The 16,583-nt window shown below is 32.8% G+C and overlaps 2 protein-coding genes across 2 annotated transcripts; one reads left to right on the forward strand and one right to left on the reverse strand.

The window, feature by feature from the left end:
- Positions 1-3,123: 3,123 nt before the first annotated feature.
- LOC139889766 (uncharacterized) lies at positions 3,124-3,692 on the forward strand. The gene is made up of 2 exons (XM_071872701.1): positions 3,124-3,263; positions 3,479-3,692. Exons 1-2 carry the CDS (start codon positions 3,124-3,126, stop codon positions 3,690-3,692), a joined length of 354 nt encoding a protein of 117 aa, XP_071728802.1.
- A 1,395-nt stretch (positions 3,693-5,087) lies between these two features.
- Positions 5,088-9,836, reverse strand: LOC139889779 (uncharacterized). The gene is made up of 6 exons (XM_071872714.1): positions 9,446-9,836; positions 9,094-9,303; positions 8,216-8,736; positions 7,988-7,997; positions 7,820-7,873; positions 5,088-5,143 (listed from the first exon to the last, which is right to left on the reverse strand). Exons 1-6 carry the CDS (start codon positions 9,834-9,836, stop codon positions 5,088-5,090), a joined length of 1,242 nt encoding a protein of 413 aa, XP_071728815.1.
- Between the last annotated feature and the right edge of the window lie 6,747 nt (positions 9,837-16,583).

Below are 16,583 nucleotides of genomic sequence, written 5' to 3' on the forward strand. Positions count from 1 at the left end.
ATTAATATTACCATTATTATAAGTAATTTTTTTTTTACAATTTTAGTTATTAGTATGATTAATTATTATTAGTATTTTTATTATCATTATTTATAGTATAGTATTAAAAATATTAATATTATTAATATGAATTATAACATATCAAATACAGATAATTCATAAATACAAATAAAAACAGATAAATATAAAGACAGATATATGAATTAAATAAATATATATAAAACCATATATTTATATATATAATATGTATATATTTTAACATAAAATACGAGTACATATATATATACCTGCAATTTTTTTTAAAACATAAACAAATAAATAATAATATTCAGCTCCCTATCTCCATCAAACGTGATTCTTTTGATTTTTATACAGCTCGACTCCAATTGATACATGACAAAATTTGTTATACATCATTGTTAATTGTTCAAATCAGATACAGCAAAACTAAACTTTTATTTTTGTTTTTATTTCATTCTTCTGTTCTTGTGAATTATTTTGTCTATATATATTTTGCTGTTGTAAAAGAAAATCAATTAACTTTTTCAAACTCTTTATCAGACATTAATAGCAGCAACTAGAAACTGTTTAGGATTAACGAGATTAAACAGAAACCAGAAGGGGGAACACGAGAACACTGTTTTTCCAGCTTTTAGGTCATAAATCGAATTCAGGTCGTTTTTCAAAAAGTAACAATGCAGAGTTGTGAGGAATCCCTCACTCAAACTCTCTGTAAAATCTTAAGTCTCAACTCCTTTTAACGAATTCCAATTTCGAAATCAATGTATTTTTTTACAAAAAGTTCAACTTTGAGTTTATAAGGAAATTCGAAAGTGTTATAATGTTTTCTGTTAAATTAAAGATAGATAGAGATTATAGGTACGATTTAAAACCTTTTTCGTTTAGGGATAATGAACTAAAACAAACTCAAATCCAAAATCACGATTTGAGTTTTTATTTTAATTTTTTTTTCTTCAGCGTGTTCTTAAATTTTTTTTTTTTCTTTTTCTGTTCGTGTTTGGTAATTTGAATCATCATTTAGTTGTTTCTGTCCCAACCCAAGCCTTAAATTCGTTGTGAGGTTCATTGGATGAATTCAATGGTTGACTAGTTCTTTTGAGGAAGAAGATGAATATGGGAAACAAAAGCTTGGTTTAAAATAATATGCACCTAAAATAAAACAGAAAGATTGAATGGCGTATTGGTTAGGGTGTTTGTGTTGGAGCGGGAGGTCTCGGGTTCGATTCCGGCTTGAGACATATTTTTTTTAGAAAACCATTTATGAGGTAGTTCTATGTTCTAAAAATTATTATTATTATTATTATTATTATTATTATTATTATTATTATTATTATTATTATTATTATTATTATTATTATTATTACTATTATTATTATTATCAAGAGTAACCCTAATATTAAGAATGTCATTATAATTAAAACTATCATTTTAGTTAAAAGTATTATCGAAAGTATCATTATTATTATTTTTATCATTGTCTTTTTATTATTAAAAATATTAAAATTATCCTTTTGATTATTATTATCATTATTACTATTATTATTATTATTATTATTATTACTATCATTATTAGTGTCATTAGGTATTAACTATCTTTTCAAATAAATGTTATATATATATATAAATATATATATATATATATATATATATATATATATATATATATATATATATATATATATATATATATATATATATATATATATATATATATATATATATATATATATATCTAACAATTACAACATAACAAAAGTTATTTTTTTTTTTAAAAAAATGTATAAATATGAACGTATGAAAATATATATAAATAATGTAATTAAATAAATAATTATATATATTGTTTCATTACAACTATGTATATTAATAAATAAACCAATGATATAGGTTCGTGAATCCGAGGCCAACCTTATACTTGATCATTGATGTTATATGTATTTTTACTACAAAATACATTAGGTGAGTATATAGTCCCTTTTAAACTCTAAATATTTTTGGGCTGAGAATACATGCGCTGTTTCTATAAATGATTTACGTTATGGACACAAGTGACGAAAATATATATTCTACGTTGAGTTGTACCACTGGCATATTTCCCTGTAGCTTGGTAACTACAATTTACATGGGTATTGTAAACGCGAATCCTGTTGATAGATCTATCGGGCCTGACAACCCCAACCGGACTGGACGACCAGTATTCAACGGTTGCACAGTACTTCGTTTCGTGACTACACTTGGTACGGTGTAGTAAGATTTCATAATAAAGGGAATATGCGACGTGATTAAATGTTAAGTATGGTTACCAAGTGCTCAACCACTTAGAATATTTTTAATTAAATGTTTATATATGAGATCTTGTGGTCCATAGTTATAACGCTGCTAGTATCAAACCTATATATCTCACCAACTTTATGTTGACGTTTTAAAGCATGTTATTCTCAGGTACGAATTAAGTCTTCCGCTGTGCATTTGCTCATGTTAAGGACAATACTTGGAGTCGATCATCGCAAAGGAACCAAATGTTGATGACTTCGTTCGGATGGATTAGGACGGGTCCTTTCAGACTTAGTGTACCCTACTTTGTCGGCCGAAGAAGCGGATAGTCTCGAATGCCCCATTAGTGAATCGGAGATTGTTGAAGCCATCAATGATTGCGGTAGCACCAAAGCCCCTGGTCCGGATGGTTTTAACTTGAGGTTTTTAAAAAAAATTTGGGATGTGATTAAAGTTGATGTTGTTAATGCCATCTCTTGGTTTTGGAACAATGGGGAATTTTCGAAGGGTTGTAACGCTTCTTTCGTCACTTTGGTCCCGAAGAAGAATGACCCCATTACCCTTAGTGACTATCGACCTATTAGTCTCATTGGAAGCTTCTACAAAATCGTAGCCAAAATTCTCTCCAATAGACTCAGAAAGGTTATTCCTAGACTTGTTGGTTCAGAGCAAAGCGCGTTCTTGAAGGAAAGATTCATTTTAGATGGTGTGTTAATCGCTAACGAATCCCTCGGTTACATGAAGGCACACAAGAAAAAAGGCATTGTTTTTAAGGTGGACTTTGAAAAGGCATTTGATAGTTTGAATTGAGATTTCCTCATGGAAGTCATGGCTAGTATGGGATTCGGGGCTAAATGGAGGAAGTGGATCTTATCTTGTCTAAAATCGGCTAGCATATCCATTTTAGTAAATGGATCTCCAACTCGTGAGTTTTCTATTGGTAGTGGTGTTCGACAAGGCGATCCCTTGTCTCCTTTTTTATTTATCCTTGCTGCCGAAGGTCTAAATATTCTCACTAAAGCCGCGGTTGAACGTAATCTCTTCAAAGGAGTTAAAATTGGGAGCGATAATATCTTGATATCCCATTTACAATATGCCGATGATACCATTTTCTTCGGTGAATGGTCCCGATTAAATGCGCGAAACCTTCTTAATATCCTTAAATGCTTTGAATTGGCCTCAGGGTTAAAGGTAAATCTCCAAAAAGTTGTCTTTATGGCGTTGGTGTCAACTCGGTCGAAATTGAAGCTCTTGCTAGACGTATGGGTTGTCAAGCCGGGAATTTTCCCTTTATTTATCTTGGCCTTCCTATTGGTACTAATATGAAAAAATTTAGTGATTGGGCGCCGGTTATTGAAAAATTCAAGAAAAGGTTATCGAAATGGAAGATGAAATAGTTGTCCTATGGTGGAAGATTAGTTCTTTTAAAATCGGTACTTAGTAGCCTTCCGTTGTATTACTTCTCGCTCTTTCGTGCCCCGCCTTGTGTGCTTAAACTGCTTGAGAGTGTGAGACGTAATTTCTTTTGGGGTGGGGATCTTTCGGGTTCTAAAATGTCATGGGTTAAATGGGATACAATTCTTTCATCTTACGGGTCCGGGGGGTTAAATGTTGGATCCCTAAAAAGCAAAAATCTAGCTCTTTTGGGCAAGTGGTGGTGGAGGTTCAAAACCGAAACCGATTGTCTATGGACAAAAATTATTTGTAGCATATATGGAATTGACGGTGGCTTGCGGTCGGAGGGTGGGATTGCCCACTTTTCGGGTGCAAGTACTTGGAAAAATATTATTTCTGCAGGTCTCAAAATTAAAGATTTACAAGTTCCCTTCATTAACTCGTTCAAAAGATCTTTAGGTGACGGTCGATCTACATCTTTTTGGAGCGACATTTGGTGCGGTTCGGTTAGCTTCAAAGACTCGTTCCTAAGACTATATAGACTCGAGTGTAACACGGATGCTGCTGTCAGAGATCGTATCATTGTATGGGACAACAACTCGGGATCTTTCTTCTGGAAATGGTTACGAATCCCTCATGGCCGTACCGCGGATGAATTCGAAGAGATGCTCCTGCTGCTGCGTTCCATTTCGATAAATTTTCAAGATAAAAGTTCCTGGTCGTGGGCTCTTGCAACCAACGGGGTTTTCACAGTTAAACGGCTCGCATATCTTATTGATCATCAGATTCTTAACTTACCAATCTCATCGTCTCAACAAACCTTGCGAAACAACCTCGTTCCAAAAAAAGTGAAAATTTTTGTGTGGAGAATGTTGAAAAAAAGAATTCCGGTTCGGGTGGAACTTGACAAAAGGGGTGTGGATCTTCATAGTTCTCGATGCCCCGTTTGTGATGAAGATCTTGAATCGGTTGTTCACTCAATGTTCTCTTGTAAGTTTTCAAAGGATGTGTGGTCTCGGATCCTCAAATGGTGGAATTTTGGTTCGTGCTCAAATATTAGCTTCATGGATATGTTCCAAGGTAAATCGCCAAATTCAACGTCTCCTCTTGGTCTAAAAATATGGCAAGCCGTAGAGTGGGTTTGTGGATACTACATTTGGAAGAATCGTAATAGGGTGGTGTTCCAAAACAAAAGTTGGACTCCGACGGTCGTCATTAATGAAATTCAAGTCAAAACATTTGAATGAATTTTAAACAGAATCAAAGGCAAAAGTATTGAATGGCATGTGTGGCTCACAAATCCTTCATTGTATTTAGATATTTAGTCGTGTTGGGTGCTTCTCCGCCCCTTTAGTTGTATGTTTTTTCGTTGTTTCGTTCTTGTTTTCGGCTAGTGCTTAGCCGGGTTCTCTTTGTTTCTTCGTTTTGTTGTTTATGAAAGTCTCTTCTTGCTCTTCAAAAAAAAAAAAAAAAAAAAAAACCATATAAAACTTATCACAGTTGAGAACAAGTGTTTGTTATTCGTATTACTTTGAATACACTACGATACAAAGAATATATAGGAAACTAGATACAACAAATGTTTGACTGATACATATATCCAGGAGAGTAAGTTGGGCTCTCCATAATAAGTGGAATACAAGTTACAACACGTGCAAGTCAAGATGTGCTAATAAAATAGTCTTCAGTGACATCTCTGCAAAGTTATTGATGTAAGATCTTACAAATATTTTCGTGGTTTAAAAAAATAGAAGAAAAAAAAAAAATAACGCTCACTAAGCGCATTGTGGAGCATTTTTGTGATTTCGTGAAGGCTTCTTAAATTAAAAAGGATGTTTTGGATGGCATTTTTTTAGCTTTATATCAAATTATTATGTTTGTGTTATTGTTATATATTAAAAATATAAGTATATGATAGTATGGACTATGGAGTAGGGGTGTTCATAATATCCGAATCCGAATCCGCAATCCGAAAAATCCGAAAATCCGATCCGAAATTATCCGAAAAATCGGATATCCGGATTTTCGAATATCCGAAAATCGGATATCCGATTTTCGGATTCGGGTTTCGGAATGCACTTTTCAATATTTTCGGATATTCGGATATCCGAATATCCGAAAATATATTTTAATAATTTAATAATATTTATTTAAAAGAGATAGGTACTTAGCTTTTTGAGTGGTACAGTACAAAAACCCAAAAAAAAAATAAAAAAATCCCTAGATCTAAACACTTTCATCTCACCACAAAAAACTCAAAAAGTAAAAAAAATCCATAGATCTAAACATCTTCGTCTCACCACCTCATCATCTATTCTTCATCTTTGATTTCTTACATCTTCATCTATTCTCTATTCTTAGTATCTGTTTATGTTTGTTGCTTCTAGATTTGATTCGATGATACTTAACTTCTAAAGTTAAAAAGAAGAAAAAGAAATTCGGGAAAGCAGCGGAAGAGGAGTATGATTTTGATAAAAATCTTGCCGCTGTAGAACAACCTCGAGAGGAGAAGGTGCTACCGCAAGCTGAATCAGTTGCCGTACCACGATATGTTGAATTCAATTGTTTGTCAGCACGAGTAGTGATATATGAGTTTGAGTTAATAATATATGAGTATTCAACTTTTTTTTTTTTGGGCTTTGAAGAATTGAAGTAGTATTTCTACCGACAGTTTATAATCGACAAATGTAAATGTATTGATTTGTAAATCGTTTATAAACTAAAACAAATAATGGATACATATTTTGAAGTATGAATGCATTTGTAGCGTTTCATAGTATGAGAGTATCAATTTATCACCACTTAGGCACTTTAGCAAATCAGAATTGTTGAAACTGATTAACTTTTGTGAACTTCTCAATTTTTTTTTTATAAACTTCGTATATTCGGATAATCCGATATCCGAATCCGAAATTTTGAATATCCGAAGATCGGATATCCGAAATTTCGGATTCGGATATCGGATGGCCAAATTCACTATCCGAAATTTCGGATATCCGATTTTCGGATATCCGAAATTTCGGATATCCGGTTTTGAACACCCCTATGGAGGACTCCGTAGAATATAATATGATGTTTTGAGTATGATATGCAAAGTAAACCAGAAGTATATGATGATTAAGGTTTACAACTTAATTCTAACAAATAGATTATCTCTTCCTAAGAAATCTCAAAGAAAAAAATGATTTGCTTGTAAACTTATTATAAATGATAGCGCAAAAGTTGTCTTCAAATGTAATCAAGTGTTGAGCAACTTTTAACTTTTTTTTTTAACTTCTTTACTCAATATATTATATGCAAAATTGAGTTAGAACAAAGTATATAAGAACCTTGCATATTACGGAGTGTGTCCGAAGTAGCCTTATAGTATGAATCTTTACTTGACATCAAATGCAAAAAAGGCGAACAATAAAGTAGCACAAATACACCGAACATATTTAAATGTATCAAGATATATAAAAGAGGTGAGCATCTTAACATGAAGTAATTACAAGTTCCATAAATTGTATGTGCATATTTTTTGTCATGAGATAAAGAATTATTTTAGTCATCAAAGCATCCTAGCATAATTCAATAATAACTTATCACAATTTCACTTAATAACTCAACACATGCATTAGATGGGAGGATTTAATAAATGAGATTTTTTTTTTTTTTTTTTTTTTTTTTTTGAAAAGCCTTAATAAATGAGATATCGATCATCTTCCTAAATGTTTAAACTGATTTTACTTAATGAAAAACAATTAACACTTATGTGCAGTAAAAAAAAATGCTCATTTTTGACGATCTTTTAATGACAACTCAATATTTGATCACTAATAATGCTATTTAGTTACTATTAAAAAAGTGGTCACTAAATTTTGGTCACTAAACGATATTAGTGACCAAACAAATGGTCACTATAGTGACCAATTTTGGTATTTTGGTCTCTAAAAATATTTTGTGACGGATCTATAGTTTAGTCACTAACTTGATTTAGTGACCATTTTAGTGTTATTAGTGACTAATAGCCTTCGTCACTAAAGCTTATTTTTCTTGTAGCGGTGTTTGAAATTTTACTTCATGTAATGAATTCTAGGCTTCAAGTTAGTAAGTGTTAGAAAGTGGTTCTTGATATATTTGGCTTTACCATGATTAATGACAGTGGCGGAACCAAGATTCAATAATAATGGGGGCGAAAAAACTGCAACACCAACGATAATTCTTAAAAAAAAAACCAGCTTCACTATTATAATTTTTGCACAATATATAACATCAATACATCAGCAAAACTGCTCAAAAAAGGCAGTAAAATTACTGCACTGGAACTGCACAATAACAGCAATATTACAGCTCTAAACGCTCAAAGACAGCAACATTGCAACCCTAAAACTGCTCAAAAACAGCAGCATTACATAATTAAAACTGTCTAAAAATAGCAGCATATAAGGACTAAAAAATAGCAAAAATACCGCACTAAAACAACCCAAAAAAACTGCATAACAGCTACCAAAAAAACTGCACAAAATATGCCTAAAAGCTACACCTTTCCTTTACGGTCACGCATCTTTTGAAAACGTTGAATTACATCTTCATCTTTAACTTTGGCGAGAGCTTCTCTTTCTACCGCACATATTACACAAGCATTCAAAAAGTCCTCCCCAATGCGATTGCGTAAATTTGATTTTATAATTTTCATCGCCGAGAAGCATCTCTCAACGGTTGCGGTTGCAATGGGCAAAACCAATGCTAGCTTCAATAACCGATAAACCAACGGATAAGATAGATATTTTCTTGTTTCCACCATCACTCTAGCAAGGTAGGCAATGCCAACCAAATTATCAAATCTTTCATCGTGTCGGACACTATGATGGTACATGTCAAGTTGTTCTTCAAGCTCAATCATCTCCAAACTACTAAAATCTTTTGGATAAAACTGACTCAACCTTAGTAATTTCGATACATCAAACATTGAAAATGAATCGCGTGGATTCAACGCCGCCATACTATTGAGTAACTCGGTACTAGCTTCACTAAAACAATCACCGAACTCTTGAATTTGTATATCTACAACGGTGTTAAAACACTCAACTTCATAATAATGTTGATTTGTGATCTTGTCCCTTTATCTTCTTGAATTAACACAAACCATATTCATTTTCAACATCGGGATATCATGCTTTTCACAAAAAGAAGATATTTTTTTCAAGACTTGTTCAAACCCAATTGTTCTTAACTCTTGTAAATTTTCTTTTGTTGACCCAACCAATAAAACTGCTTCTAATATGTCTTGATCTTTTCTTTGAAGAGCTTGCGACAATATATTTGTGAAGCCCAAAATGCGCAACATTAGATGCAAATAAAATACAAAATCAAATGATTTTAAATACTTTAAAAGGCCATGCGCTTGATTTTGGCTAGAACCGTTGACTCCCTCCTCTTTAACATATTCAAGGACTTTAATAATTGATGGATACATTTCAACCAAGCGCAAAAGTGTTTTATAGTGAGAATTCCATCGTGTATCTCCGGGTCGTATAAAAGAAAGCTCTTGATTCAATCCTTTTCCCGTTTCAATTAAACCATTGCCAATTTCTCTTTGTACCCTCTCTTTATCCGTATCTAGCAATATATCTTTTCATTTACAAGAAGCACAAACAACATTCATCAAAATTCACACTTTGGTTTCACTAAAAGGCTGTAAAAATAGATTGATTTGGTTTCACTAAAAATTCACACTTTTGTAATGCTTTATTATGAAAGCTATTAACATGACCAACGTGATCTTTAAGTCTCTCTGTCTTGTTCCATCCATTAAACCCTTCTGTCACAAATGCCTCATTACCGCCTTGGAGCCCAATATGATCTCTAAATAAGTAACAACACAAGCAAAATGCTCTATCCGACTTAACACTATACTCAATCCAATTACTATATTTATCGAACCAAGCTTTAACAAAACGTCTACCGTTCTTTTTTGGAAAATCATGACCACGTGGTTGAGTAGGTCCCATAATCCAGTACTGTCTCCTTATCTCATCTCTTTGATTAGGGTGATATTGCAAAATTCTTGGTCTATCACACGGGTCCCATGGAAGATCATCGATTTCAATATGATTAATTGGCGTCGACGAAGATGGTTCTTTTCTTTTTAAATACTTGTCCATGCCTATTAAAGAGAGTTTCTAATTATTAACACTATAATCATAACATCAAACAGAGTGTCCAGTTTCTTAAAAAATGAGTAACAGGTAAGGAAAAATCATCAGTTAACATTGTGGTTACAAGTAGTCAACATAAAAACTTAATACCAGGTCTAAATAAGCATTTATCTTTAAATATCATTATTAATTGGTAATGTTCAATTTTTTTTTATGCAAATTGACCATCGAATTTGTAACCCATTTTGCCTCAAAAACCTAAACAGTTAATAAATTAAAGATAAATAACGATTGTTGTTACAAACAAATAGGACATAAAACAACTCATTAACATTAAGTCATAACTCAAAAGTACAAAATTTTAACATCATATTTCATATTTTTAGCACAAATTTTGTAAACCCTAAATTAATAATTGAATAAATTACATGCTTTAATACCTTGAAAAGTTGTCAATACTTAAAGAAATCGGATGATGTAATAGCCAGAGTCTTGAGCAATTTACAATTTCAGTTCCTTCCACACATCGTTGTTTGATTTGGAATTGAAAAGATGAAGTAACAAAGAAAAGACTCGACGCAATAAGAGCGGGTAAAAGAAATAAGGGCGGGTAATGAAATTGGTAGGAATGGTAGCTGTAAAAAAATTTGGCTAGTATTAATCTTTCTATTGGGCTAGACTTTTTTGTGGGCTGGGGGCAAAAGTTAAAGAATTTTTTTTTTTTGCACTGCTCTTTTGTAGCCCATAGAAGGCATATGACCCCACATGCCCCATGCTTGGTAATATTCATAATTATCTCATTATTGAAGCTTAAATTAAATCACAAGTTAACTATGATTATGACATGTCTCGTTGAAATCACGTCCTCTTGGGCTTTTGATAACGATCGGTTTTATGTCTTCTACTGGCCTGCTTTTGGAAAATGGAAGTGATCTTTTTATTATTATTATTATTATTATTATTATTATTATTATTATATACGTATAAAAGACAAAATTATGCTGGAAATTAATTACGTGGTTTATCCAAATTGCTAACCGTGAATTTAAATATCCAAAATTACCCTCACATGCCTAGCATGTGAGAGTGTTGCAAAAAACTCGATTACTCGCCGATTAATCCTCGATTAATCATTTTTAAGAGCAATCTGTTCCGATTTTCAAAAATCCGTTTAGTTAAACGGTCAACGTCAATTGATGGGTAAAAATCGAATTTGGTAATCAAAGTTGGTCAAAGTTAAAAATGGTTAACATTTTAACATGAATTTATACTAAAATTTTATAGTTTTTGAACAAAATAGATAATTTTAGACAATTACGTTAGAGTTTATTTTTGTATTTATGGTTTTTTTTATATTTACAAATATAATTTTTATAATTTAGTATTTATATGTATACAGTACAATCCGATTAATCCCCGAATTATCGATTAATCCTTTTAAATCCCGACCGATTAATCTCCGAATAGCGAATTTTGCAACCTTGCTACTCATAGTGACTTGAGCTCCAGGCGTAGCTATGATAAACTAGATGGATTTCTCAATAATTTCTTTTTACCTGATTAGTAGTTTTGGATGTAACTGAAGTCATTTTTTCTGTACATATTATTTATATATTTGCTGAGTACGTAGCCTAATCAAGTATCTATACATACATACATACATACATACATACATACATACATACATACATATACATATACATTATTATAAAGCACGTGCTATAAATCTTACGTGTCAATTTCTCAATTAAACTTGATTAAATAATCCTACCTGTAATTTTCTTAATTAAACGAAATTAAATAATCCTACGTGTTATTATCCTCATTAAATTGAATTAAATAATTAAATACTGATAAATAAAATAATTAAGACGAGTAAATTTCTAATATGGTATAATACCATCACTCAGAAAATAATTTAAACTTGGAATTTCAAAAAAATACTACGTAGTATAATATAATTGTTAATTATGGTAATTTCGTTAATCATAGGAATGTATGATATAAAAATTGGTAAGTCAAATATACCATTAACAATTAATAACCCATTAATTTAGGGAAATTGATTTTCTTTTAAATTAACCCGAAAAAAAAAAAAATGAATATAGCACTATCATTACATATTTTAAATTAATTGTTTTATTTTCGATATTAACTTGGCGTACAATTATTTTTGCACAGTGGACAAGTTGATTAAGCTTGGGACAAATAGTACCCCAACTATGTCTAATAGTATATTTATATAATATAATAATATAATATCAATATCAATGATATGCGTATATTTTTTCCTACGTACATGATGTTTATGATATACTGAAGTTTTTACTCTCGATATGATTGTCCAATATTATATAAGTTTGTTCAGTCATTGTCATCGGTTAACATGTTAAAACAACTTTTTATAAGCTCATGTTTGATTTTACTGTTTTATCGATTATTTTTCAATTGAAGTTAAAATGTTTATTTGTTAATCCCTATATATATTTTGATCTATTCCTACTCTCATCCGTTTGAGATTTGACATTATAAAATTAGTTTGTACCAAAAATATATATGACGAGATGTACATAAAATATTATTATTAACGATCAATTTAAAAAAAAAAACTTTTTACGGGCTCATATTTAATATTTTATCGATTATTTGTTAGTTGAAGTTAAAATGGTTATAAAAACGGACTCATATATATGTTAGTATTCAATATAATACTTTTAATACAAATGTTATAAGTAATAAATGAGTTTTTTCATTTTAATTGTATATTATACATTTTATAAGTATAGCTGTATAGGTATCAATACTAACGTTATCGAATCCTAATATAGACAACTGTCGTGCAACGCACGGGTTCATAAAACTAGTATTACTAATATAATATACACAACAATTTTAGTTATTTATTATGGGGGATGATTCTCACACACACTTTTTTGATCCTCACACACCTATTGAGTATTATGTGTGTGAGGATCAAAAAAGTGTGTGTGAGAATCATCCCCCATTTATTATAGTCTATACGTATAGTCTATCTATACATAAATAAATATAGGGGCAACGTTAGTTTGTTACGATTCAAATATATATTGTGTACGTACGAATCAAGAGCCAACATACTTTTCATCTTATTATCCCGATTAGTTTTCGATGTCGTCAACTAGCCATTTTTATTATTAAAGTCGTGACATATATATTTGATTTTTTTAACTGTCAAAGAATTTCATATATTAATAAACCCTTCATACTAAAGCGCTAAGAGAAAAATTACAAAGGAGATAATTGTCACATGTTCCAATTAGGAACAACATGACCCCTATATGTTTAAGCCATCTAAAAGCATGCATGCTAATTACATCAACAATATTACTTAAACTACAAAATGACTCATTAAAAACAATGTCGTTACGAAATTTCCAAAGGCCCAATAAGTAGTAACAAAAACCGCCACGGTTCGGTCCTTAACAGAAGCTGCAACATTTGAACCCCCGATCCATTCAAAAACTTCGTCCGCAGATGCAAAAACCAGTAAATTAATGTTTAGACAAACACAAATCTTGCACCAAACATCTAAAGCCACTGAACAACCAAACAATAAATGATTCTGATCCTCAACGCCATTTCTACAAACCGGACATGTGATGGAATAAATTTCTAATCCTCTCGGGGGAGAGATTCCAACGAAGCGAAAGAGAATATAAGTTCAGACGCCATAAATAAACGTTAACTTTTCTAGGAAGATATTTGAACCAAATAGTTTTAGTCGTACCCCCTGACATACTACTCGATCGATGGCATCCCTCACTGATTTCACACTAAACACTCTATCAGTCGCAAGCGTGTACTCCCAACAATCATCACGATCAACTAGCGTAACCTGCTGCACTTCATCTCTTAACAATGCAAAACTCAATTCATTACGTGGCCCGATATCACTTATAGACCACGTCCAATTCCATTCCCCATTTGCAAACTTATAGGAAATCCCACATTGTTTCTGAACGTCAAGGTGATACAAATGATTAAAACGCTTCACTAAAGTATCTTGCCCGGACCATCGATCTAGCCAGAAACGAACGTAAAAGCCATTACCAACAAACATCTTGAATGTATTATAGGGCAGTAAATGATCAGAAAAAATTCTAGAGGAGCACTCTACAATCGAGGACCACAAACTGTTACCACTACAGTGTTCAAAGACATCACTGTGGATAGCCTTAACCAGCTTAATCCAAAAATCATATGGGTTTGTTAAATACCGCCATTTTCATTTAAGAATTAAAGCCAAGTTAAAAGCCTCGAGACTCCCAACATTTAACCCGCCATTATCAAAGGAAGATAGAACAACGTTCCACTTCACCTAAGCCATATTTTTCACCACATCATTACCTCCCAAAAAAATATACTACGTAACGACTCAAGTTTATTTAGAATAGTTTCCGAACATTTGAAAACCGAAAAAAGATAAATTCCGAGACTACCCAGAATCGATTTGAGGAGTTTTAACTTTCCACCCCGATGATATAAGCGGTGCCTTCCAAGAAGATAATTTTTTTTGTGAACTTTTCAACCAACATGGACTAGCTCGCTACTTGTTTGAACCAATGGGAATTCCGAGATATTTGGTAGGTAATGAACAAGCCCGACACCCTGCTTCAGTCGCGGACATCAACTGAATTCACCCCTATTCCGAACACTTGAGACTCATAAACATTTATCTTTAGACCTGATACCAAGTGAAACACCTTAAGAATTTGGAGAATGCGGTCTAACTTAAGTCTCGCTCATTCCGAAAAAATGATAACGTCATCTGCATAAATGAAGTGTGAAAGATGTAATTATGATCCCCCACCTTGGCATCCTTCAAGAAATTAGGCTCCAAGGGGTGTTTAAACGCCAAATGTAGACCTTCCATAACAATGATAAAAAGGAAAGGACTTAACGGGTCACTCTGGCGAAGCCCCTGTTTGATCGAGAATTCACGAGTCAGACTATAATTAATCAAAACTGAAGTTCTAGAGGATGAGAGACAACCTTTGATCCAACTACACCACCTCGGGGTGAAGCCAAAAGAAGATATCATGAACAAGAGGTAATCCCAACTAACATAATCATATGCTTTTTTAAAGTCGACTTTTAAAAGAAGCATTTTCTTGTTCTTTTTTTTAAACTACGATATCATTTCTGACAACGTCATGGGACCATCCAATTTGACGGCCTGCAATGAATGCTGAGTGCTCCTGAAAAATAACCTTGTTGTAGCGACCCGACCAAATCGTCACTGATGGCGCCGTCTACTTAGGTCCCGTTACGTGGTCATAAGTCTTTAAAACAACGTTTGACCAAAAGATATGTCGCATTCATTTCAAATGTAAAGGTTGTTCAAGTTTACAAGAATAGTTCCACCACAAGTTACGATACAAAGTTTTAAGTACAAATGAAACTTATGCGACACAATTTAAAAGTATCCAAAAGACGCTCCATGTATGCATATATACTCGACATCCAATGCAAGTATCAAAATAATGAGCGGAAGCATGTATCATGTATCGTTCAAGGACCTGAGAAAAACATAGAAATCTGTCAACGAAAACGTTGGTGAAATCATAGGTTTAAGTAAGTAAGTACAAGTGAACCACAAGATTTGCATCAATGAAATAATAGTAATACATTCCAAAAGTTTGTTTCACGAGCACCCAATTATCAATGCTTAACATTTCCTTCCATTGAACCCCATCACTTAGTGCTAGAACATACACTGTTTCTCGAAAATATATTTCATTCGTAAACGGTAGCGAACCGTTTGAATGAGGGTTTGTCAAACCCATATGGATCCATACAACATAAGTTCTCGCTTACACCCGGCAAGTGTAACTAATGATAATCGAATTGAGGATTTTGTTCTAAACTCGTATGTAGAATGTTTGTTTTCCTGTACTTGTGTTCACTTAGTAAAGAAATGTTTATGTTTTCTCATCCCAAATGTAAGTTCAAAAAAAAAGAGTAAAAGTGGGACTATGATCTCACCTTGAGTGCACGAGTAGTAAAGTACTTCGACAAGTAAACGTGTGCAAAGAACAATGCTAGTCTTGACCTAAACAATAGGTTGTATCAATAACGGTAAACACGATAGGTCAAAGATGTTCAATTAGTCCTATGGCTCGTTACGACTCAATAATGTAGCATGTGAATCAAATTGTCATCTTTCATGCAAGATACAAGTATAAAAGCATGTTAGAACGATTGCACAACCATTTGGTTAAGTTTGATTAAAAGTCAAACTTGGTCAAAGTCAAAGTCAACGGGGTTGGGTTGGGTATCCGACAATTTTTCTAAGTTATATAATCATATATGAGCATGTTGGCCAAATTTCATGTTAATCGGAGGTCCGTAGCATAGTAAACATTTTTATGTCAAATGACCAAGGTAACAGCCAGTTTTAGGCAAACGGGACGGCGTCCTGAGAAGCTAGACGGCGTCCCGGTTTTAAGGTTGGGACGGCGTCCTGAGTTTCTGGACGGCGTCCTGGTTTTAAGGTTGGGACGGCGTCCTGAGTTTCTGGACGGCGTCCTGGTTGGTTTCCAGGCCCTGTTTGCTGCAACTCTAAGTGCACGAACCAACAATCAAACCAACCCAAATTACAAACCGCAAACAATTAGAACATGTATTTTATATCACCGGAAAGGTAATTTGACGAGGAAAACACCTAGACACATTTCATCAAGCAATTCAATACTTACACACCCCAAAACCGCA

The sequence above is a fragment of the Rutidosis leptorrhynchoides genome, chromosome 1, assembly GCF_046630445.1.
Source record: "Rutidosis leptorrhynchoides isolate AG116_Rl617_1_P2 chromosome 1, CSIRO_AGI_Rlap_v1, whole genome shotgun sequence".
Taxonomy (NCBI): Eukaryota; Viridiplantae; Streptophyta; class Magnoliopsida; order Asterales; family Asteraceae; genus Rutidosis; species Rutidosis leptorrhynchoides.